A 26,276-nucleotide genomic window follows, 5' to 3' on the forward strand; every position below is an offset into this window, starting at 1 on the left:
GGAAGGTGGGTGTCGATCGGCTCCACGTCCATCGTTGGCGTCATGGTCGCCGGGATGACCTCGCGGTAGCTACTTAGGCGCCGCCCTCGCACGGTGACATCAGGTCTGTACACTACTTTCCACGCCAGAAACACAGAGCCATGCAAGACACCAACCACTGGTGCACAAAAGTAGGGTCCTGAAAGGATATCCTTAACACAAGAAATCAGTTCGCACAACAGGGAGGATGAGTGGGGCGGTAAGGAATCTATAACTAACTAATGTTTCTTACAGATATATCGTTACCGAAGGTAAGTAATTTGTTCATCTGAAAGAAACACGTTTGTTCTAGATTCCTTACCTTAGAATAGATGCCCCAGCAATACCAACCCCGGTGGTGGGTCTGCGAACCAAGATCACACCAGAAAGTCCTGGAGAACAGAACGGCCAAAGAAGTCGTCTCTCCAGACTTGGCTGTCCAGACAGTAATGTTTCGTAAACGTGTGCAGTGATGCCCACGTAGCTGCCTGACAGATGTCATGTAGAGGAACTCCTCTTCCCAAGGCATTAAGGGCTGCCGTCGCCCTGTTGGAATGGGCACGTAGCCCCACTGGAGGCTCCTTTTTAGCCAGAGAATAGAAAGTTTTTATACACAAAACGACCCATCTAGAAATGGTTCGCTTGTGTACGGCCCAGCCTTTCTCGGCACCCACGTAGCCAACAAAGAGTTGGTCATGCACCCGGAACGGTTTTGTACGATCCAGATAGAAAGATAGCGCACGTTTTGGGTCCAGGCGGTGGAGCTTCTCTTCCTCTTTCGAAGGAGGCGGAAAGAAAGTGGGCAAAGTGATAGTCTGCCCGATGTGGAAGGCAGTGACAACCTTGGGCAGGAAGGATGGGCGAGTCCTGAGGACAACTTTGTACGGATGCACACAGAGAAAAGGAGGCTTAGAAGAAAGCGCCTGAAGCTCACTCACTCGTCTGGCAGAGGTTATGGCCACAGGGAACGCAGTTTTGAGAGTCAAGAGCCTTAAAGGACAGTTGTGAAGCGGCTCAAAGGAAGCGCATATTAAATAAGTTAAAACCAGGTTCAAGTCCCACCGAGGCAGAACGAAGGGAATAGGAGGAAAGAAGAGTTATGCCTTTCAAGAAGTGACTTACAACCAGGGACTTGAAAAGGGAAGGCTGATCTGGAAGCCGAAGGAAGGCAGAGATGGCCAAAAGATAGCCCTTGATAGTGCCCAGAGCAGAGCCCTGCTGGGCTAGAGAAAATAGAAACAAGAGAACCTGAGAAAGAGGGGCAGAAAGGGGATCCACAGCCTTTGCTGTGCACCATGCCAAAACCTTGTTCCACCGGTAGGGGTATACCATCTTAGTGGAGGGACACCTGGCTACCAAGATTACATCACAGACTTCAGAAGGCAGGTCAAAAGAAGTCAACTGCTGCCACTCAATCTCCACGCAAGAAGGTGGAGGCTTGACAGGTTCGGGTGGAGGACCGTCCCCTGCTGCTGCGACAGAAGATATTCCCGAAGAGGCAGTCTGAGCGGAGAGTCAATGGCAATGTTGGGCAGCTCAGGATACCAGACTCTTCGTGCCCAATCCGGAGCCACAAGAATGACTTGGGCCTGGTCGCGCCTTATCTCTTCAGCACTCTGGGCAGGAGTGGTATAGGCGGAAAGGCATACAACAGACCGCAATTCCACTGGCGATAAAAAGCGTCACCTAGCGAGTGCCGCCTTGAAAATTCCAATGCGCACAATTGCTGACATTGTGCGTTCTCGTCGGTGGCTAATGGATCTAACCAAAGCTCTCCCCACTGTTGAAAGAGACCTTGCACCACCTCCGAGTGAAGATGCCATTTGTGTTCCATCATGCACCTGCGGCTGAGTTCGTCCGCCCTGGCGTTCAGAGAACCTGCCAGGTGTTGAACCACCAGGGATATGCCCTGATGTTCCAGCCATGTCCAGAGGCGGAGGGCCTCTTGACATAGGGTCCATGACCCCACCCCGCCCTGTTTGATGCAGTACCACATGGCGGTGGTGTGGTCTGTGAACACCTGCACTACTCTTCTCCAGACAGAGGGAAGGAATACTTTCAGTGCAAAACAAATCGCCCGGAGCTCCAGAAGGTTGATGTGGAGCCCAGACCCCGCCTCTCCCATGTGGCCGCCCCATCCCAGAAGGGATGCGTCCGTCACCACGGTGTGGTCTGGTTGGGGAAGGGAGAGGGATCTGCCATTGACCCAATACTGGTTCGTGAGCCACCACTGCAGTTGTCGTGCAGTGCCCTCCGAGATCTGGACGCAATCGGACAGATTCCCCTGATGCTGCGCCCACTGACACTTCAGGTCCCACTGCAGAGCCCGCAAATACCACCTGGTATGATCGACCAGCAGGAGGCCATGAGGCCCAGCAGCCTCAGAGTCATTCTGACCGAAACACGGGAATGAGGCTGAAAGATCGGAATCATAGCCTGAATATCCCGGATTCTCGGTTCAGGAGGAAAGACACAAAACCGTGTTGTGTCCAGAACTGCTCCGATGAAGAGGAGCTTCTGAGAGGGAATCAGGTGCGACTTCGGCACATTGATGGAGAACCCCAGCAAATGCAGGAGGCTGGCCGTAGTCTGGAAGTGGGAAACGACTGCCATCACTTTTGTGAACACCCGAAGGGCACTGGTAAGGCCAAAGGGAAGCACGGTGAACTGAAAATGCGCGTGGCCTACCATGAACCGTAGGTAACGCTGGTGGGCCGGCAGGACGGGAATGTGAAAATAAGCATCCTGCAAGTCCAACGCTACCATCCAGTCTTCCGAGACAAGAGCAGACAAGGCCTGAGCAAGTGTCAACATCTTGAACTTCTCCTTCTGGAGGAAGCAGTTGACGTCCCGGAGATCCAAGATAGGATGCAGGCCCTTGTCCTTTTTGGGGACAAGAAAGTAGTGGGAGTAACAACCACGACATACTTGTGGGACAGGAACGTGCTTGATGGCTCCCTTGGCCAAGAGACCCATAACTTCCTGCTGGAGAAGGGCCAGATGATCCTCCGACATGCTGTGGTATCTCAGTGGCATGGCTGGAGGGGTAGTCTCGAAGGGGAGGGAGTAGCCCCTTCTGACTATTTGCAAAACCCACCTGTCGGACGTGATGGTGCGCCAGTGGGAAAGGTGATGGCGAATCCTGCTGCCCATTGGCGTTTGATGGGCCTGAAAGATCGGGTTTGGAGGCTGCTGCGGAGGGGAGGGGGGTTTGGTGGACTGGCCTGCTCGCTGGCTCCCGGAACCACGACTGTTGTTGCCACGTCCCCGCAAAGGTTGGGTAACTTGCTGCGGCCTGTCGCTCTGGGCGGGACGTAACTGAGTACACCTTCCGTAGCCACGAAAGGGGCGAAAAGCAGACTGCGCAGGGTGGGTGGAGAGGCCCAAGGACTTGGCCATAGCCCGTGAGTCCTTGAAAGTCCTTGGGGTCGCCCGGAGCCAGGTGGTGGCGTCAGGCAATCATCCTGTCCACGGGAGCCCCCGTGTTGGGCCTGGACCACGTGCCCAAAATGACCGGCAGCAAGGGCTTCAAAGAGCTTGCAGCCGGTTGAAGCACCTCGATCAGGAGGTTAGTCCAGGCCACTACCGTAGGAAGTTAGAGGTTGAGAGCCTCGGCAGCCCTACGCAACACCACTTCGTATGACACTCCCTCCTCCGTAGCCACGGTAGGAGGAGACAACATGCCAAGGTCAGGGAAGGTGTCCAAACCACTGACATCCTCCAGTTCCTCTCTCCAGTCCTGTTCACTGTCCAACTGACCCCTCCCAGTCACCTGACCCCTCCCAATCCTCCTCCTCATCCTCTGGGTGCCATTCTGGTCGAAAAGGGACCCCAGGAGTGAACAGGGGCACAAAACCCCACCCGGCGCCTGCTCCGGGTCCATGTCGGGATGGAGGCCGGTGTTGATGCCGGCCGGGGGGCCGACCGGCACCGAACACGGTAGTGGTGCCGGAGGAAGCGGCGCCAGTGGAGGCATAATCAGGTCAACCGGCACCGATCCAGGCCTGGATCCAAGGGAGGCCTGTGGCTCCGGAGTAGTCGGCGGAGAAGGCCTAGGCCCCCCAACAGAGTCCGTGGGGCCTGAAGGCCCACCTGCGGGTTCAGGTCGCCCAAAAATGGCGTGCATCGCCTCATAGAACGTACGAAGCTGAGCGGTAGTTGCTCCGGGTCCCGGAAAGGGAGGGAAACGTGGAGTCAGCTCTTAGGGCTTCGCGCACAGGCCGCGGGAGGGGCACCACCCACGTCCCTTTTTGGGTCGGCCGACCAACGAGGGGAAGTCGAAGAGCGACTATGCTTTTTCGACTTCTTCTTATGCCTCGAGTTACCCGACCCCGAGTGCTTAGACTTTGAAGACTTCGAAGACTTGGACGAATGGTGGTGGCTCCGCGACTGGTCCCTCGACCTCCTTCACGACCGGGACCTCGAACGGCACAGAAACCGACTGCCAGTGCTCAAGCAGCATTGGGGACCGCTCCCGCAAAGCCTTCGGCGCCATCGACCGGCAGAGACACAGGCGATGCGGATCAGTCACCGACATCATCCGATGACAGGAACCGCATGGCTTGAAGCCGGGCATCCCTCGTGTACCTTAGGAGTCGAAGACTCGAAAAAGAAGTTGACAAAAGTCGAAAAAAAGTCAATCAAAAAGTGACTGGAGGTACCGCTCTTCCCGGATCTGCGCTGGCTGGTGCGGAAAAAGAAAGAACGGACGTCACTGCGCGAGGGCGGCATCTAAGTAGCTACCGCAACATCATCCCAGCGACCAGGACGGACAGGGAGCTGACCGAAGCCACCTTCCGACGTGCAGAGGTACTGCTGACGAAAAAACTTTCTGGATCCAGTCTGACGCCTGGGAGAATCTATAACTAACTGGTTTCTTTCAGATAAGGATGCCTGAAGCCCTATTGGGAGCACATAAGGGACGAGTCTCGTTAGTAAACACAATGCTGCTCACGGCCAAATAGACTATCTTTTCCAAATGCAGAATGCAATGCTTCCCACCACACAGTACTGGTACCCTAACTGTGGCAGACATTGGGGATGGAAAAATCACTTACAGTATATATGGGAGAAGCTGATATTTTGTGGGTAATGGGCTCCATTATTGGACAGTTTCACAAAGCACTATAGATTACTGGAGTGTCCAAGAAGCTTAAGGGCTGTGCATATAACACTATTATAGGGCTCGAAGCAGAAGAGGAGCCAGGAACCATGGGGGCTCTAACAGCTGGCAGAGTGATATAGTTTGGATACTGGCCAGGCATGAGGGGGCATTTGGTTTGTATGTTGTACAAACAAAATGAATACAAATGATTAGAAACATAAAATGATTTGTCAGCAAAGCAAATACATTAAATAAAGAACACTGCTCCTCAATTACAAACTACACGTTATGTTGCAGACTAATTAAGGATCACTTGATGTCCTCTCAAACCCTAAAAGGAAACCCAAGGGACAATGTAACCATTTACGAAATACTATGGCCTTCGTGAATAGCCCATTCAACCAATGACAAACCATGAAAAAGAGGCTAGCGACAAGACTCCTCCCGCCACCACAGCCCCGCTATACTGTTGTTGATTAATTGAATACATTGGGTAAACCTCAGAAATAGCACTAAAGCACACACTTGCGATTCAAATAGATTCCTTGATAAGAACAAAATATGAGTAGTCGTTTGTTGATTCAATATAGTGTCTCCATTTATTGTTCCATACACATCATGATGTAGGCAGTTGGATTTTATAAACAGCTGACACGTGTTTCGTCAAACAGGACTTCAAGGCTAGATGCTGTTCCCAGTTGGAGTCCTTATATACTAACCTCTCCCAGCAAGGAGACATGACAGTACTCCGAGAGATCCTGCTCACAGAACCTGGGATTACTAACGCCCCATTCATCCTCCAATGTCTCAATGTTGGTTTGATTGAGAACTATTCTGAATTCAACAACAGTTACTTCCATCAAATACAGGGAGTAAGGATGGGGGCAGCCTGTGCCCCGAGCCTAGCTTGTCTTTATATGGGACAGTTTGAGAAAATGAACATATACAATGAGATGGCCCCCTTCCATGAGAATGTTCGAGCCTGGTCTTGTTTTATTGATGATTTTCTTTTTGTCTGGGAGGGGGACCTGACATCCTTAGATGAATTCATCCAGTGGATCAATGATGCGGATGTGAATTTGAAGTTCACTGCTCATTCCAGTAATTGTAAATTGGAGTTTCTCTATGTCTGGATTGAGCACAGAGACAACAAATTGTTTGTCTCCCTATATACGAAACCCACTGCCAGAAATACCCTGCTGCAGTTCAGAAGCTATCATCCCCGCTACCAAAAGGAAAGTATCCCGTTTAGTCAGTTTCTTCGCCTTCGAAGAAACTGTTTTGATATGAAGGACTTTCTCAAACAATCGGACATCTTGAAGGAAAAACGGTTGAATCGGGGGTATCCGTACAGACTGATCAAAGACTCCTTAAAAAGGGCCAGGTACTACAACCGCGACGCCATGTTTCAACACAGAGAGACTAAATCTCTGGACAAACTGGTTTGTGTGACCAAGCATTCTAACATCAACCACAAAATAAGACAAGCCATCAACTCACTTTGGTATTTATTAAACATCGATGACAGCGACAAAAAACTTCCCAAACCTCTCTGCTTTCAAAAGAAACAAAAACCTCAAAAACCATCTTGTAAAAGGAAAAATCCTGGACCACCCCCCTATGTGCCAAAAATCCATCACGGGCCTTCCGCCTATCAAAAGGTAACCATCACTGAGGCACCTGCCAGGCATGCCCCAATGCCATCGTGGGCCACACCATCAAGTTCAATGAGTGCACTATATTCTTGCGTGAAATGACTGACTGCCGTACCTCCAATATGATCTACGTCATTCTCTGCCCTTGTAATCTGGCTTATGTCGGGGAATCAGGCAGAGAGTGCAGAACCAGGATCGGTGAGCATAAATCTAATATTCGAACCAAAAAATCCTCTGCCTCCTTGGTTGGTCACTGGCTGGAATTGGGCCACACGGAAATGGGACGCCTTTACTTGGCGTTTTGTGACTGACCCTCCCCCCGCCTTCCCCTTACTGAGGGAGGGAATCGTATCTGCGGCAACCTAAATCGTTAGACGGTTACCATGCCATATAACCTCTACCCTGGCCTAAACTCCTCACCGAATAGATTTACCAGTTTCTAGCCTTCGTGAAATACTATCTATCTCCACTTACCATCTCTGATGCTTGTTTGATTCTAGTTCGTTAAATATAGGAAAACAGGTTGCTCCTAAAGTCTCATTATTTCTGTCGACAATAGGGCACTCTTTCTGCTGAAGTTCAAAGGTTATTTTCTTTGGGTACATTATCCCTAAATGCCATCTTGTCTTTGTTCCCCCTTTTTCCTGCCCTGTATAGATCCTTTAATCTTATTGGATGAATCTATGAGTTTACTCTTAAAACTAAATAACGGAGGATATTCCCCCTTCCCCGCTCCCCAACGAGTCCAAAACCTGTGGGAACCCTGTGGAGCGTGTCTCATATACAGTCTCCTGGGTAAGATATTGTGTATGTGTTTGCAGATCTCTCACTTATCATCTCATTGGCTGTTCTATCTAGATGTGTCTGACAACTATGTCCACTCTTACTCTTATAGATATCTGCTTATTGAGCTGATCTCAATGTTATATGTCCCTCTAAAAGATCTTAGTGGACGCTATTACATTGAAGGTATATGTTTATAGCCTTACTGCCTTTTGATGCACAGGTCATCTGCATGTCATCACGTTCCTCACTATGTGTTTGTGTATTTCTCACACAAACTATGGGTGATGTGTTTGTAACTGGCTGCACTTTGCATATTGTATTGACAAAGACACATATTTTTGTCCATTCTGGTGCACTGTATTCCATTTTTATCTTATTTTACTTAAATAGTTATCCGTATTTTGAAAATCTAATCTGGACTCCACTGTGGCTGACATCTGGTCTATCTCTGAACATTTTTTGACCTTATAGCATGCATTTTTGTATATTATATACATGGTTTCTTATGGAATTTGGAATTTTGATAATGTATATGCTGATGATGTATTTTCCTGTAACCTATTCCCCAATAGGTCTGTCTGTGTGTCCCACAATACTCATATATTTATCACCCTGATGAAGGTGTAGCCCCTTCTGGGCTTGACACCGAAACGTGCGTTGGCGCTTAAATTTCCTCGTGCATTTGGACACTGCCTCTATCGACGACCGGGAGGATACACGAGAGCCTACTACTCCTACATCACTTGGCTGCTTATCATCCTTGATTGTTTTTAAATATTTGCATGATTGTTAGATTGTTCTGGATTGTAAGTGATGAATGAATGTTTATGCTATTTTGGAACCTTGAATGAATGTTGGCATGACTGATTGTTTTGATTGTTGTGTTTGGGACCTATATGTATTAAAGTACTATGCATTTTGTACCTATTTATGTATTATGTGAAGCTTGATAGAAACTAATGAATTATCAAAATTATTACAATAAAAGGAATGGAAATCTTAATTAGTTAATCCTTGTAATCATTTGTGACTATGTTCGTTTGTCAGCCTCGTTGTTGCCCTATATTGCTCTGACCCTATTTTGGGCATATATATATATTCTATGATATAGGCAGGTGGTTCCTATTAGTAGTAGTTCCATGGTTTTCTCCCCTGCGTCACCTGCCTATTATTCGTTTTCAGGGGTCCCCCTTTGTATTGGCTGTTCCCAGTTGAGACCATGCGATGATTAGACCGTTTAAGTTGTCTCAGAACGTAGTCTAGGTATGGGCGAGAAACCTTGATGGAAAGAAAGCTCCACAAAAAACGCCAACAGGGCTCATCAGTCGAGAGGTTCCTGTAAAGGCCCAGTGATGTGGAAGTGGCGGATGGTAATCACAAAATCCTAGAGAAAGAGACTTAGCTTGAGTCTCATTAGGCCCAGTATTGCAGTTCATCTTACAAGGAATGAAATATCCAACATGAGTAGACTAAGAAGACAGACGTCAATGATAAACGGTCAGTCATACCTGGGAGAAGGCCACATGCTTTCTGCTTTCAAAGTGCGTCCAATGTGGCTTCCATCAGGCTGGTCCTGCTGCAGAACATGCCAATGGCCACATTAAATGAACATTATCTCTCACAGGTGCAAATGAAGAAGTCTGGATTGTATGGCCCCTAGGGCTGTGACGGTCAGTGCTATACTGAAGAATTAGTATGGAGAGGGCAGATCTTGATGATTAATGTTGCAACTAATTGATTAAAATGTGAAATATAATTTGTAAAATATATTTGTGTAGTCCCCACTTGACATCCACGTATTGGTAGCTTGTCTCCCCACACCCCATGTGACATATAACGTGCCGTTGGTTCCTAGCTCGGTTCTCGCTATATAAATATACAAACATAACAGACGCATGGAAAAAAGAAAAATATACGCGTTACAGCCCTGTAAACGGAGTGAAATGGGCCTTCGGGAGTTTTTTGCTCTATTTTGTGCTGGTCACCAGTAGGAGTCTGATGCAAGGTCACCTGCGTGCCCACTATGCACAGTCCAGTTCATTTTTGACCAATTGCTCTCTAATTTCATTAACTTGACGGTTTTATAAAGCACTCCTGCTTTGAGAGAGTTTTAAAATCGCCTTTGGACACAGTGCATAGGTAATAACACTAGAACACGACTAAATGGAGTTAACTTCGGCTCAGTTGGAAATATGGTTATTCTCAAAAGCAAACTGTATCCTCTTGGAAACTGCTGCGTCACAACTATCAGTTCAATGAACTGAGAATATGAAGAAAATAAACGGACCGTTAGGCTTATTGCCTAGTATATGTCCTCTCGATTCAAAAAGCGAGGGCCAAGACAGGTGCACATGGCATGAAAGATAGGTCCTCGGTGCTCCTGCGGCTGCGAGCTCGTTTCCTCTCAGAGGCCCCACGCACACAGCCCGGACACCCGTTCCCTCTGAGGCCCCACGCACACAGCCCGGACACCCCTTCCCTCTCAGAGGACGACACCCGTTTCCTCCGAGGCCCCACGCACACAGCCCGGACACCCGTTCCCTCTGAGGCCCCACGCACACAGCCCGGACACCCCTTCCCTCTCAGAGGCCCCACGCACACAGCCCGGACACCCCTTCCCTCTCAGAGGCCCCACGCACACAGCACGGACACCCGTTTCCTCCGAGGCCCCACGCACACAGCCCGGACACCCGTTCCCTCTGAGGCCCCACGCACACAGCCCGGACACCCCTTCCCTCTCAGAGGCCCCACGTACACAGCACGGACACCCCTTCCGTCTCACAGGCCCCACGCACACAGCCCGGAAACCCGTTCCCTCAGAGGCCCCACGCACACAGCCCGGACACCCACCGGACCGGGCTACATCTGGTTTCACTCCTCTTCCAGCAGCATTTACTGGATACATCAGGAAGACCCCATGAAATGGAGTGTAATACAAGTCTGGCACTGCGGCCTCTGGATGCTGAGGTCAGAGGTCCTCCGAGGCCCCACGCACACAGCCCGGACACCCGTTCCCTCTGAGGCCCCAAGCACACAGCCCGGACACCCCTTCCCTTTCAGAGGCCCCACGCACACAGCCCGGACACCCGTTCCCTCTGAGGCCCCAAGCACACAGCCCGGACACCCCTTCCCTTTCAGAGGCCCCACGCACACAGCCCGGACACCCCTTCCGTCTCAGAGGCCCCACGCACACAGCCCGGAAACCCGTTCCCTCAGAGGCCCCACGCACACAGCCCGGACACCCACCGGACCGGGCTACATCTGGTTTCACTTCTCTTCCAGCAGCATTTACTGGATACATCAGGAAGACCCCATGAAATGGAGTGTAATACAAGTCTGGCACTGCGGCCTCTGGATGCTGAGGTCAGAGGTCGCACAACAGTTATGGCTATAATTCAACATCAATGTTCCTGCTGTCGAACCCACATTCTAACCTTGCTCTTTACACTACTTGCTCCGGACTGTTCTTAGCGGCTCTGTGGAGTCTTGGAATTGAAAGGGGGGGGGGGGGGGGGGGGCGGGGACAGCGCTCCATAATAATATGATATAACTAATCTATTCTATGTGCAAGCATCAGAAAGGCAACACCAGGGTGTATTTGTGGCATGGATATGGTGAACCATCAGAAAGGCCACTTGAACCGCAGGGCAGTGCAACGCGTCTTGCAGGATTTTTATTTGACGAAACCAGTACCGAACTGTGCTTTGCAAATCGCTCACTTAGAACCTGTACAATCCACCTACTTAAACGAGAGCGTGGGACTGGAGGCTAAGGCATGGAAAGATTGTATGATCCATCCAAATACGGAACCAACCAACTGTGCTCCTTTCGGCAAATTATTTAATGGGCACATGCCACCGATGGGTGGAGTGGCATAGAGTAGGGTGGAGTGGCATAGAGTAGGCTGGAGTGGCATAGAGTAGAGAGTGGAATGGAGTGGCGCAGGGTGGAGTGGCACAGAGTGGATTTGCGAATCCTGGCGTAGATGGCACAGATTAGATTGATTTAGAGTAAAGAGGCATAGAGGAAAGCAGCATACATTGGGGTGGAGCCGCATAGAATCGAGTAGCAGAGTGGAGTGGCACAGCGTGGAGTGACGTGGCATAGAGTGCCATAGACTGGCGTTGTTTGGAGTGGAGAGGCGTAGAGTGTAGTGTCAGAGTGAAGTGGCGTAGTAAGAATATAAATGAACTCCTTGATACTGCTAGACCCCGATGATGTTTAGCGTTTAAATGTTACTTGTTTGTAATGGAGTGTTTGATTGTTTTGTTGTTAATTGGGTGGGGAGGTAAGGGAGAGCATGCCATTTGATACAATGCATTTATGTATAGATTGATTATGATTTGGATAAACAACATGCAATGAATTTGATAAATTAATAAACTATGTGGAATGTCATACACATTTAGTGGACTGTATTAATTACTACTGTGAACGCATATAAAGATTGTGTGACTGATTAACACAAACGATTGTAGGGGAGGGAGGTTTTCTTGTTTGTAATTCTTGTTCCCCTGTCCAGCATACCAATATTTAGGATCAGGGGCCCTTTTTCGTTCGGGTTTGTACTCCACAGATTCCTCAACATTAGAATATCCCTCAACCTGGACCGTGAGAATTCTTCACTGCTCGGTGCTCCCCTGCCGGTAGGTGCAGTCATGCATTTCCACATCAACCCAGAAGGGGCAGAGCAGAGCAGCATATAAGCGCATCCGTGCATGCTAACGTCAGTTTCTTGTCTTTCCCTTTCTGTTCCCTCAGACTTTGAGCATAAAACAATTATTGGTGAAACTATGCTGATTGCTAACTTGTGGCCTTCTTAGATGTTAAAGAGACTGCTCTACAAGATGTGGCGGGAGGAGGGCAGCGAAGAATCTGCGGTTAGAGTATCCATCATAAACAGCATTACTGACGGTAAGGGACTTGTTTTTCTGATGGATACTTCTAACAGCGAACCCTCACTTTTAGAATATATACCAAAGCAGTACCTACCAAACATGGAGGGTCTGTGTAGTGGACTCAAACCAAAAAGTAATGTAGAACTGAGCGGTCCAAGTGTCTCTCCCACCAGACCTGGCTGTGTAGGCAGTAGTGTTACCTGAACATGGGTACTGTGCCCGCATCACAGCCTGCCAGATCTCATTTAGTTGATCGTCCACTTGATGGGTCTTGAGCCCTTTTGGGATCCAACAGAAGGAGCATCTCCTAAGCAGTAGCGGAGAATGGTGGTAGAGGGATCAATCATTCAATGTGGAAGAGGTCACAACCTTCAGCAAAAAGAGCTGCTTGAGTTCTCATCACCAATTTGTCAGGAAAGGTGGTGGTGTAAGGAGGTTGCGCTGAAAGCGCCTGCAGTTCAATCATGTGACAAGCTATCGTAATTGCAACGAGGAAGACAGGTTTTAGGGTCAAGAGACAAATCAAACAACTATGCTTAGACATGAAGGGTGTACACATAAGAAATGTCGAGGCCCCACTTGGACATCACAAACATCTTTTGAGGGAACATATGCCAAACATTTAATAAACATCCCTACTGAGGATTTAAACAATGATAACTGGTCAGACAAACACAGGAAGGCTGACAGGGATGACACATAATTTTCTACACTGCCCACTGCAAGGCATTGCTCTGCTTAAGAAATAACAGAGAGAATGTCTGAAAAGTTAGACTGTAAGGGGTCAGTGATTTGGGCCCTACACCAAGCAATACATTTCTCATGGTGCACAACAGAGACTGATTTCGTGGAAGGGTGTCTGCCAGCAAGAATGACATCTACCACATCAGATTACAAATAATATACAGTCAACTACTGCTGCTTAATCTGTAAACTGCAGAGGTTCAGATGAAGGACCCTGCGCTGTGTCCGAGCTATGATACCCTCCCAAATTGGTAGCCTGATTGGAAGCAAGAAGCTCAGAAGTTCCAGGTACAACACTCTGGTGACCTAGTCTGGGCAGTTAGGATGTCTTGGACCCAGATGTTCTTGATCTTCTTCAGAACTTGAGGCAGGAGTGGTAATGGCGGGAATGTGTACTGGAGACCCTCATTCAAATCCATTATAGAAATTCCAACACGCATAATGGTTAACACTACATGTTTTTGATGATGGCGAATAGGTCTAGCAAGGCCTCTTTCCAATGATAAAATACACCCAGTGCCCCCTTGGGACCCAGACGCCACTCATCTGCCAGAAAACCTCTGCTTATTTCATCCATCCTCTGGCATACAGGGACCCCGCCAGGTGGCTGCCTACTAGAATGATGTTCTGCTGCTCCAGACACCCCCAGAAACATAACACTTCTTAAATAAAGACTGCAGCGCAAAGGAATGATCCAAAGCTACAATAGGAGCTGGCTCTCTGCTGAAGCCCTGAGGCCACCGATCGACTTCCCCGGATGACCTCCCCAACCCAGTAGCAATGCATCCACCACCAATGTGAGTGCTGGGTGAGGAAGGGAAAGTGGTCTGCAAAAGGACAAACTGGACTCATCAGCAACCACTGTAAATGTTGGGCAGTCACCGTTGAGACCTTGATGGAGACGGATAGGTAGCCTTTTGTACTTGATCTCCTGCAAGGGCCACATGAGTCACATGCCATTGCAGACAAGGAAGATGCATGAGGCACAGAGACAAAGAAGCCTTCAACATATACTCACCAAGGTCTATGACTAAACTCGAAACATCAGGATGATAAACCGAATGTCCAGGACCATCTGTGGTGGAGAAAAGGCCTTTGACCTCACCTTGTTCAGGATCACCCCAATTAGTGGATTCCTCTGTGAGCAAAGCAGGTGGCATTTTGGCATTTTTTGGTGCAACCCAATAATGTTAAGAGTTGTGCCATAATCCAGAGGTGGTCTACGACAGGGCTGGCCTGCAGTGAGTCTACCTTTAGCAGCCAGTCGTTCACTTACATAAAAATAGGAGCTCTCAACCTCCAAAGATGGTAAGTGATCAGCACAATCATTTTCATGAACACCTGAGGTGCTAATGTGAGGCTGAGAGGGAACACGCCACATTTCAAGTGTTCTTGGCCTACCCTGAACCACAGATAATTTCCTTGCAGCACCCTTCTGCTGACATCCTGCTGCCGTCGCAGCCCCCACGCCACTGTACCTGCCATCAGCCGCAACGCGAGGGGGAAGAAGGGACTGACCGGACCTCGCTCGTTGGAGCCAGAAACCACAAGCCCCAGGATTCCCGGTGCGAGGGCGCCAGGTAGTGAGGTCACCACGCGCCAGGAGGCGCATAAACGGCGGCCCGGTGCTAAGCCCCCTGTTTCCTTGCAGCACCCTTCTGCTGACATCCTGCTGCCGTCGCAGCCCCCACGCCACTGTACCTGCCATCAGCCGCAACGCGAGGGGGAAGAAGGGACTGACCGGACCTCGCTCGTTGGAGCCAGAAACCACAAGCCCCAGGATTCCCGGTGCGAGGGCGCCAGGTAGTGAGGTCACCACACACCAGGAGGCGCATAAACGGCGGCCCGGTCCCTCGCCCTGTGAGGACGCGCGCGGGACGCGCCGGGAGAAGCCCGGGACAAGGGCGGGACCGTCTGTGGCCGTCAGGGGCAGGCAGAGGCTGGGCTGGGACCCCTCCCTTCCGCCAGGTAGGGCGTGTGAGCAAGTGTGACTACCTATAGTAGTTTGTTGCTGACAGTTTAGTCACCTAAGGATTAGACTATATATCATTGTCTTCACTACCATATTCGCGCTGTGACTTGTGTTACTTTGGTGGCCAGCTTCCGAGGGGTTTGAAGACAGTGCTTTCCGTTATGCTTCTGTGTACAACTGTGCGTCTGAGTGTCTAGCTCCCCACAAAACAACGTGGCCCTGCTTACGCCTGTTTTCTCTTATATTGACTTTGGGTTGAAAGTCGTAGGAGATATTTTGTGGGTTGAGCTTTTTACCTTACGTTGGATGGAAGGCGAGGCGCGGGGATGCTTGTTGCTCATTCTTCTGAGATAGCTAAGTTCGATTAGTTGTATTGTTTAATTGTGCTTGGCTGCATAAATAATATTTCTTTGTGTTTTATCTATAACAGGGTGATTAATTAACAAATATTAGTATTAGTGAAATCTGACTCCTGCTGGTTGCACTTTTGCCTAGAGTCACACCGTGTATCATAAGTATATCTATGGCAAAAAATAAATCAACTATAGATAACTACCTTGTGAGGGTAGTAAGTAAAATCAATAACGACAGAAGAAAATCTTTGGGCCGTGATAGTAGCACGGAATTAATTTCCCAGATTAATGATGCAAACACCACCCCAGATATCGTTGTACCCACAGTTATTGACTGTTCACTAACAGAGTCCCCTACACTAATGGTTGCAGACCAGAATGTATTAGACCTGAATCCACTGGACGAATCCAGGGTCGCCCCTACAGCTCGCTCTCCTGTAAAGAGAGCGGTAAGGAAGTGTAGGAAAACACTACCTAAGCGGGGGGGGTGTACAGCATAAGTTACTATCCGATTCAGCTCAGAAAAATTCTATTGGTCATAAGGGAATTATGACCAGTAACTGTGGTATTAACACAGATATGAGCATAGAAATTTTGGCCCATATTACCAAGGTATTGGAGGCTAAATTGGAAGCTGTTGTTAAACCACTTGTTGAAAAAATAGATCTACTAACAGCTGAAGTGCTTAGATTGGGTGTCTCTTTACCTAAAATAATTGATGTCCAGAATAATTTACAGAGTGGGATAGTGGAACAACACGGAAATATTGTACAGCTTCCGCTGATAGAGAGTGCTCCCTCACTCAACTTTAGGGTAGGTAGCCAGATGGCGGATGCAATTATTCCATCTAAAATGGCCCCAACTAGTCCAGAATGGACGTCGGCTAGAGCAAGGAAAATCCGCCCTATTAACCTACCACCGGAGTGCGAGCCATATGTTGTTGTTCTTTCAAACGTTCCACCCATAGACTCCTCACAGCCTAGTGCACGAAATGAATCACACGATTCTCTCAAACGGAAAACAGTGTCCTGGTTGAATAAACATTGTGGGTTCCCCGTTAACTATTCGGATCAGATACTATCGACTAGACTGGTTCCCTGGATTGGGAGTGCCAGGAAAACCTGTAGAGGCGATTGTATAATCATAAACTTCAAACATCCCCAACATGTTGCGACTGTGTTACTTAGAGCAGCATCGTTGGTACTGGGAGAGAATAGTGTGGGTGTGCATCCCTTGGGATACTTCTATAGTCATTTAGCCAGGGTTTCCCAGGTCAACATTCCAAGTAGGTTTCAAAATCCCAATCAATGTTCAACATTCCAGATTATTACAAATAATAGGTATCTGGCATTAAGTACACTGGAACAGAATGATTGACTTTTTCCGGTTGATAATTCTGATGCAGGGGCTGTCGTAGCCACTCAGGTTGGGGACGTGAATTCGAGCATTGTAGAGCCTATTGCAGAATCTGAACAAACAAAGATGGAGGCGTCTACATTGCTCCATGGTAATCAGACTTTTAAAGCTGTGGCAATTGCTGAGCTACAAAATAATACGGGAGCTACTAATGCTAGTTTGGGTGAGGCTGGACAATGTGGCACTGGGAATACTGAGAAAGTGGGGATCAACACTGTAATACCCCCAGTTGAGGGAATTATCATCCCAAGTAGCCCTGTAGACGGTGTAGCAAGACTCTCACTTATTAGATTAACATCATGGAATATAGCAGGGCTAGCCAGGAATCTACGGGATGAAGCCTGGTGTTCCTACATTGAGGAGTATGATATTGTTCTCCTACAGGAGACTTGGGCTATAGAAATTCCGCATAGACTGGGATACAAAACATTTTGCTGCAGCGCAATTCCGTCAGTAAGAGGAAGAGCGTCCGGGGGGTTGGTGATATGGGTAAGGGTCACTTTGGAATTAGACATCACCCAATTGACGATCTCTTCCCCCGATCTACTGGGACTAAAAATAGTGACAAGGGGAAAAGAAACTATCTGTTAAATATATATAATAGACCACACCCTCTTAACAAGGAATCGAAGGTGGTAGAGCTCTTGGATTCCTTTTTAGACACACTAAGTCCAGATGAACAGATAATTGTCGGAGGAGATTTTAACTGCAAATATGAACCAGTGTCGGGCTTGGAGATCCTATTTGATGATCAGGATGCTGCTAATAATGTCCTGCCTTTGGAGTCCACTGGGCCAGCTAAAAACTCCATAGCTGCTATGCAGATTTTACAAATGTCAGCGACTCACGAGTTAAGGGCGTGTAATGGCCGTTTCTAGTCCGATAGACCATCGGCTCCAACATTTTGCAAAGGAAACTATAGGTCACATATAGACTTTATATTGGTTTCCATGAGCCTATGGTATCTAATAATTGATTTTAAAATATACCATAGGATAGAGAGTGATCATTTCCCTCTTCAACTATGGTTATACTCAGAGCCTTTTATATCTAACATAACTAAAGAAGCTATGTTAAGCAGCCCCATTGGGGAACTCCAGGTAACAAACAATAAACGTGCTATAAAATGGCCTTATATTCTGGCCAATGAAGAGACGATGTTAAATATTTATAATACCTTTGCAGATACCATTGAAGCATGCCAGATGCCCCTTTTAGGCACTCAGGATGTTTTAGACCTGCATCTTAAATTAGTGGATGCATTAACTCCTCATTTTAGTAAAATTTATAAAAAGGATTCGAGCCAGAAAGAAAATCATCTAGAGGTAGTTAACCAATGGTATAATAAGGATTGCCGTGTAGCCAAGACTAATCTGATTCAGGCTGTTAAATTAAAGAACTCCCAGGGTATAAAAGATAGTAGACAGGTATACAACAGAACACTGACCCAAGCAAAAAAAGCATGGGACGATGCCCTATGGGATGATCTCTTAAATGCGGCCAATCGGAAAGATCAGGGTGCATTTTGGAATCTAATCTCAAAAGGAAATAAAAAAGGTAGATCTTCTAACATCAATGAGGGGCTGACCATGGGGGATCAGGAGATTAATATAACATCGGATAATCCTCCCTTGTGTTTTAGTTTAGAAGAAACCATTGAGGCGTTACAAGCCATTAAAATGGGTAAAGCCCCCGGTCCTGACAAAATCCCTGGTGATTTACTAAAGCACGATGTGGAAGTTTGGGGGCCCTATATTAATTTTCTCTGTAATTCTATAGTGGCCGGAACGCCTATTCCCGAAACCTGGAAAGGGGCCGAAATCGTAACAATTTTTAAGAAAGGGGACCGTTATGATCCGGCCAACTACCGCCCTATAAGTTTAATAGACCTTTTACAAAAAGTTTTTGCCAGACATATTTTAAATAGACTTTTAATATGGCTAGAGGGGACCCAAATTTTATCTAAATACCAGGCAGGGTTTAGGTTAAAAACCAGCATGGTCGATCAAGTATTTAGATTTACGTGTATCTGCTGGAAATATATCAACATAAGGAAGGGCAGTTTATACGTAGCATTTATTGACTTGAGGGCCGCCTTTGATCTTGTACCACGCAAATTGCTGTGGTCCACTCTTGAGAATATGGCGGTCCCTAGTGAGTTACTCAAGGAACTCATTAGACTACACACAGGGAATTATGCTAAAGTAAGATGGGGTAAGGGAGGCGAAATTTCAAAAGCTATTCCAGTAGGTCGGGGTGTACGTCAAGGCTGTGTGCTGGCGCCTACCCTCTTTTCATTATATGTTAATGATATACCTACCTATCTAAGTGATTGCAAACACGACTCCCCTAAATTAGGAGATGAGGCGATCACGGCATTACTCTTTGCCGATGATACAATTCTCATCTCACAAACCCCACGGGGTCTGCAAAACTTAGTAAACACCTTTAACAACTACTGTGTGGGGAAGGGGCTAGAAATAAATCTATCTAAAACAAAATACATGTCCATAAATCCCCAGAAGTCTTTTAGGAAGAACTTGGCCTTAAACAACCAAAAATTGGAGTATGTGGAGAGTTTTAACTATCTAGGAATTACGCTGGATAGTACGCCTTTTTGGAAGGGGCAGTTGGAAAAAAGTAAATTAATCCTAAAACAAAATTCGATGCCTATCCTAAAGGTGCATGGCAGTAGTTATTCTAAAGCTATTACGCCGGCACTCGAATTATTTAAAGCAAAGGCTCAGTCAGCGGCATTATATGGCGCTGAAGTATGGGGACATTCTTGTAAAAGCAACTTCAAGAAGGAAGAAAATCACTTCATACGCAGGTTGCTCAAAATACCTACAAGAACCCCGATAGTCCCAGTGTTTATGGATATTAACCTTAAAAGGACAGACCATCAAGCAATACTAAGACCACTATTGTACTGGGTTAGATTATGGACAACTCCTGAGCTGAGCAACTACAAGAATGGTTTGATAGAAATAATCCGAATTGATGGGTTTAAAAAGATTGCGTGGTTGAAGCACATCTCCCAGTGGTTTACCAGGTTAGGGCTCTCCCACTTTTGGGAAGAACCCCAGAACATGTCATCGTTCTCCAAAAAGCTTGTGAAGTCTGCTTTTTGGACATACATTAATGATGAACCACTTTCTAGTTCCTCATTAGGCACATTAACCCGGAGATTTTTGATTATAAAGGATACTCCGGTACTCGAACAATTCATGGACGAGATAAGACCACCCCTAGCAAAAACATTATATTTGCAGTTCAGATATGGGGTCTTACAGACTTCTGCAGTCACTTGCAGCTGGGGGGGTAAGGAGGCTAGTGGGTTGTGTACCCTTTGTTCGCAAAAAGCAAAAGAAGATGATGCCCACTTATTGTTTTTCTGCCCAGTTTATAAAAAATCAAGGGACCGTTGGATCAAACCCTTATGTAAAAACATGGGGACTGGGTCCTATAAAGAGGCAGAACGCATACTCACGTCAAACACCTCGCAACCAGTAGTGTTTAGTATAAGCAGATTTTTATTCAATGTGTATCTTATAAGGAAACAGACAGGTTGCAAGTTGTAATGTATCATGCTGGTTGCACCATTTCCGGGCCTGGTTAATTATCATGAATTGTACTGATTCCCCCCTTTTTTTTTTCTTCTTTTAATATGTATCTAGGAAAAGTTTTAAAACAAAATCTGGCTTTTTAAACTAATTTATAATGTATGTCTTTGTTTTTTAAAGCTGCATACAGCATAAATGAGACGTGATTAATTGTGGTTTTGACCTCCATATGTATTATCTTGAAGATTGGACTGTGTATCTGTATTTGTATATTGGAAATGTTTTATGCATGTTTGCTTTTATGGCCATACAAGCCGAAATAAAGCTTAAATAAAGATAAAGATAATGCCTGTGGGACTGCGTCACTGTGTTGTGACTTGAATTGTTACTATGCATCCTTTCCATTAGTTCCCTGCTGCTCAGCCAGTATGGATGTGATGTAGTGGAATACAGGAGTGCCTGGTGTGGTTGAGAGTGTAATTTGGAGTGTGTGGGCTGAGCTGCAAGGATGCTGCTCCTGGTGTGGCTATCTGCTACTAAGAGTCTGGCGCAGGTCTTGAAGCCAGAGTGGTCACATGTAGAGGAGACAGTATGGGAAAAAGTCAGACACCGCGGAGGAAGGATCTGCCAGCGGTAACTAGATAGGGGGGCCATTTGGTTCCTTGGGGCCTGATGGGGCACCAGAGGAAGCATGAAGCTCACCAAAAATCTGCAACATAGCCTACTTAAAGGTCTCAGTCTCCTGTGGCATTGCCAATTGCCCAGGGAACTCTGGCACAATGGGATCAGCTGGGGAACAGGTGTGCGATGAGACCTCGCGGGTGAATGACTTGCATCATGACGTCCTCAGGCCTTCTCTCTTGGTTTGGAGTGGCGGGATGGGGAGGAGCATTGGTTCGCTTTCTTGCACTTGGACTTTGACTTACAAGAGGACTTCGAGCTCAAAGTTGATGGCTTGTGAGAACAGCCTTGGAAGTGGGCACAACTTGGAGCGGGACTTGCGCAAAGGCCATAACTCAATCTTGTGTGCGGTGAAATACAGCTGTGCTACCCGATCACATCTTCGGATGCATGTGAGCACTTTTGTAACATGATTGAGTCATGGCCAGAGTCCAAACACCAGAGACACCTCATGCATGTCCCTTATCGACATTTGTTTTCTGCAGTCGTGGCTTCATTTGAAGCTGGTTGTTTGAGGTGGGGCCATCGATCCCTAGCACACAGGAAATTAATTTAGAAATCGTCGTTAGACCAACAAAATTGGGAGCAGAGCTCCGGATCCACGTCAGAAGGCACGGATTGAAAAGAACGGATGTCAGAACACAGAGGTGGTGCTTACATGGTGCTCCACTCTGTCAATCCTTTAGGCAATAAAAAGGGCCAATGAGGAGCCGCACAGCACCACATAGAGCTCTGGATCCACGTCAGAAAGCACAGATCGAAAGGAACGGACATCAGCACACAGAAGTGACACTTGCATGCAGCTCCACTGTCACTCCTGGGGCAGTACAGTGCCAATGGAGAGCCTCACAGCACCACCTGGAGGCGTGCAGGACCACCGCTGATGAAAGGTTTCTGGATCCAGTGTAGCCCCTGGGGTGTAATATAAGATGAGGAATCTGCATTTAGAAGTATCTATCAGAAAGGTTCAGCATAAAATGATCTATTTTAGAAGGAATTCGGAAATTACACCTATTTTTAGGTTAGTATCGGTACAAAAATAATTACAACAAATGAAGTAATCTAAGAAAGGGTGAAGGTCTGATTTTCATGTTTTTACTCGTGTGATTGAATTTCACGCACTAAGCCCGCATGGGGAATCATGCGCATGAATCCATCATCAAGCTGGGGTCGGCTGATATTGCTCTTTATTTTTTTTTGCAAATGTTGTTCAGCATTGGCCACAAACACTCACAAGGCCTAAAGGTCAGGTAACATATATCGAAGAAGTACAGTCCAATGTCTTTGAAAATGCCTGCTAAATGTTTTTGCAGAAAATATTACCTAGCCTAGCCTAGATAATGTACCACCACTTAGTAAACGTGATCAGAGCATCACCATTAAAGTTTACTGGGTCACTACTATGGTTTATATTTGGAGCTCACACAAAACTATAAGGTTCAGGATTGTGGTCTCCTGACCAGTCACAGTCAGTAGTAAAAAAAATAATAACTTTATTTCACCATATAGAATAATCTGTAAATATTACAACACGAAACGTCTTAATCTTATGAAAGAGGAAATACCCCCTTCAAAAGCTATAGCATCCCTGTTGATTGATCGTACCTTACAATCGATCGAGAACCACCAATGACCCCACAATGTCATCATTGGCACCTTGTAGGACTTGAATATAAGCTCTAATTAACTTCCAGGGAATCTTACACAGTCAGGCACCAATTGGACCAAAGACATGACGTATACATATTGACAGACTCGTGACAAGGGAAAATGAGTGAGTGGTCGTGGATTGCTTTGATACACTTAGCGTGGTACACACTATATCCATTTTGGAATGTCAGTGAAAAAAGTGCTTTTACCACCTCGATGATAACAACCTAATGGAATAATGACTGAAGAATGACCATATACTGCTATACAGGACATTACTCTTTAAATGTATTTATCCATGACCTCATTATTTATTTAAACATCTCTCTATGCGCTAAGTTGCTTGGAGTTTTTACTCACCAGAGAGAAGTCCCAATAAGGCCCTGGGGTCAGAAACGTGAAGGAGCTGCCTCGGCGGAGTGAATGCCTGCAAATGAAAAATCAAATGGGTGAGTTCATGGCAAGCAGCTTTTCATCATGAAGTACAATATCTTCAGAGATTCCTGGCGGTGGCGCGGCGGTCTTGAGGCCGCAATATGCTTTGCGGGACCGCCGCTGTTCGCCAATCATATTACGAGTCGCTCTGCCACGGTTTTCATGGCAGTTCCTCCTCCATCAAAACCGTGGCAGAGAGGAAACAAAGGGGGACCTACAAGGCCTCCTGTTGCCTCAAGCCCTGGGAATGTATGCAGGGGAGTACATGGTGTGCCCCCATGTATGTATGCACTCCAGTACCTGCACGGCATGGACTGCAGCAGTCCATTCCGTGCAAGTACTGACTTTTATGCTCACATTGCAGTGCCTATTTAAGAAGGCATTGCCCTGGGGACGCCAAAGAACTGCCAGTCAGACACAAGAAAACTCATAATCAGACGGCGGGGAGTCTCGCACACAGGTTTGGCGGTGCGGCAGTGGGGCGGTCATGCCACCACACTGCCAAACTCCTAATTAGGCTTAAATATTTACCACTGAAATTAAGCCAAGTCAGGAACGGAAACAATCGCTTTCAATCAGTTACTTGTTAGAATATTACTCCAACGCCAATAGTTTTCCTGAAAAGGAAGAAATTATTACAATTCGTAGTTTCCAAAATCAAATGGCTCATGTGACACTTACATGAACTAAAAATAACAAGAACAGAAATCTCATTTGAAATACAGTTAAACACATACTTGTACGATTAGGAGGTGTTCAATCTATAGAGATCAAATCTGTTAATTAAAGACCAGAAAACGAAAATAAATTTAAAGAATACCAATACTCCATTAATCAGACCAAATTGCAACGTCCTAACTAGTACCTAGTTTAAAATATTAACAATAAAAAGACAGAGTCTAGTCTACACAAATATAGACTGTCAGACCTCCGTTCAGAGGGCCACGGTGTCGAAACGTGGGGGGTGGAGGCCTTTTACTCCTGATGTCCCTGGGCCCGACTTACTATGGATTCCAAGCAACTGGGCCAAGTCCTCCTTTGGCACTTGAACCTCAGGATTTGAGTGGTCTGCACATTCCACAGCTCCCTCGGGGGTAGGTGAATACAGAGTAATGGACTCACCACTCATAACACAAGCAGTAACTGTAATAAACAATTATTTAGTGAAATACTAACTTTCAGGATAAAAACAATTTTTTGCACCGCTAATAAAACTGCTTTATTATCATTATATTTTACACCGGAGCTGCTACCGAGTCTTGAGGGCGGGGCTCCCGGCAGCAGGAGAAGTGATGGGCTTGGGGCACTACCAGTGCGCATGTAGGCTTGGCCAGCCATGCATGACCGGCCAAACCTACATCCGCCCGTGGATATCTCCGAGCTAGTGCTTGGAGATATCAGAAGGGCTCAGAAGCACATACTCTCAGTCCCTGCTGGAGCACAGAACCATCCAGCTCCACCCAATCCCTATGCTTCTCTCATGCTAGGTAATACCAGAATGAGAGTAGCGTCTTGATTTGCTGTAGGGCACTCTGGGAGCCTGTGTGAGAATCTTCAAATCAGCAGCTGGAGCTGAAGCGTTGGCAAGGTGGCGGACGTCAGAATTCAGGTACGTTTTAGGTCTCGGCTAGCGAAGGCTGCGCTTGCGCAGTCTCGCTCGCGAGATTTAATGACTTGGAGAAGAGGGGCTTGAATCCGCCTCTCTTCTCTCCTCTTCTCCATTGGCTGGCCTCTGAAATACTGGTCAGCCATTGGAGAAGAGGTTTGTCTCTCCAAACAAGCCCCGTCCTTTTCGGATTCGGGGGCGTGTATTTTCAATTATTTCTCTTTTTTGTACTCCCTTCCCCTTTCACACGTGGTGGGCGTGTTTTTTTATTTTTTTATTTTTTACATCCGAAGGTTCGGCCATTTCGTGCGCGGCGGGACTGGGAACGGAGCATTTTTTTTTATCCTCGGCAGACAGGAGTCTGCAAAGGTACAGAGCGGTGGCTGTACTCCCTCTCTCTAACCTCCATGACTGCGCACTGGAACGGCCCTAACATCAAATACTAATTGTTATGGCTGTAAAGTGGGGCTTCCCTTGTCGAGGTGTCGCGGCACCCCGGCACGCATTTTCGTCCTTACGTGTCCCCATGCTAGCGCCTACTAGTGGGCGCGCTTGACTGCCGGCGTTGCCTGCCCCGGTACGGGGATCTCTGAAGTGACCGTGTCAAGTGACAGACTGCCTGTCAGCGCACGTGTCAATGCCCACATTGTAGGCTAACTCCTCTGTGACTTGTAAATTATGGATCGGCGCTGCACAGAGGCCTTGCTCGCCCTCGCAGTGCAGTGTGCTGAAGGTGAGGGCACGGACGGTGTACGGTTACACTTCCCGTGCAACCGGTTCCTCCTCATTTGTTGAGATGTCTCAGCAGGGTGGAGCAGAGACTGAGCTGCCAGCAGCCGAGAGCTCACTTCAGTTACGTGAAAGTGGCTTCACTTCATGCGAGCTCGGCGCACTCGCGAGCTCACCCTTTGATTCGTGACACATCCCGAGCAAGAGCCCTGCTGTGCCAGGAGCCTTATCTCCTGAAGAGGGCGGGGAGGGGCAGGGGTGCAGCCCGTGATGTCAGCAGGGGGAGGGCCGAGCAGGGAGGCCGCGGCTGCACCTAGGGGTCTGCTGAACCAGTCCAAGGAGGCACGAAGCGCCGGAAGTGCACGGGGCACGCACTGCTTTTATTTTACTTCACTTTCCAGACGTATGTGTATGGGTTTAAAGGAATGGAAGTGGACGCCGTCCGGACACGTGTAAAGAGGTAAGCGTGAGATGCCAATGTTGTGGGAGGTAAGAGGGTGGTAGCGCTGTTATGACTGTGTCACACAGGCGTGGAGTGAGCAAAGTTTTAAAGCGCCGCTGGAGAACTGCAGAGCACTCACCGCCGATGGGCACTTCCACCATTCCCATTGTGCAGTGTCTGGAGCTACTTACTAACATCGCGCCGTAAAGCTTATCTTCTAGGCG

General features: G+C 47.4%; 1 protein-coding gene across 1 annotated transcript in view; it reads right to left on the bottom strand.

The window, feature by feature from the left end:
* Positions 1 to 26,276, bottom strand: part of NET1 (neuroepithelial cell transforming 1) — a 327,145-nt gene that overhangs the window by 180,289 nt on the left and 120,580 nt on the right. Inside the window, exon 2 of the mRNA XM_085653578.1 lies at positions 23,201 to 23,267. Within this exon, the coding sequence (XP_085509704.1) occupies positions 23,201 to 23,267 (67 nt within the window). The remainder of the gene's footprint in view (positions 1 to 23,200; positions 23,268 to 26,276) is intronic.

Source organism: Triturus cristatus, chromosome 4_1, assembly GCF_964204655.1.
Source record: "Triturus cristatus chromosome 4_1, aTriCri1.1, whole genome shotgun sequence".
Lineage (NCBI taxonomy): Eukaryota > Metazoa > Chordata > Amphibia > Caudata > Salamandridae > Triturus > Triturus cristatus.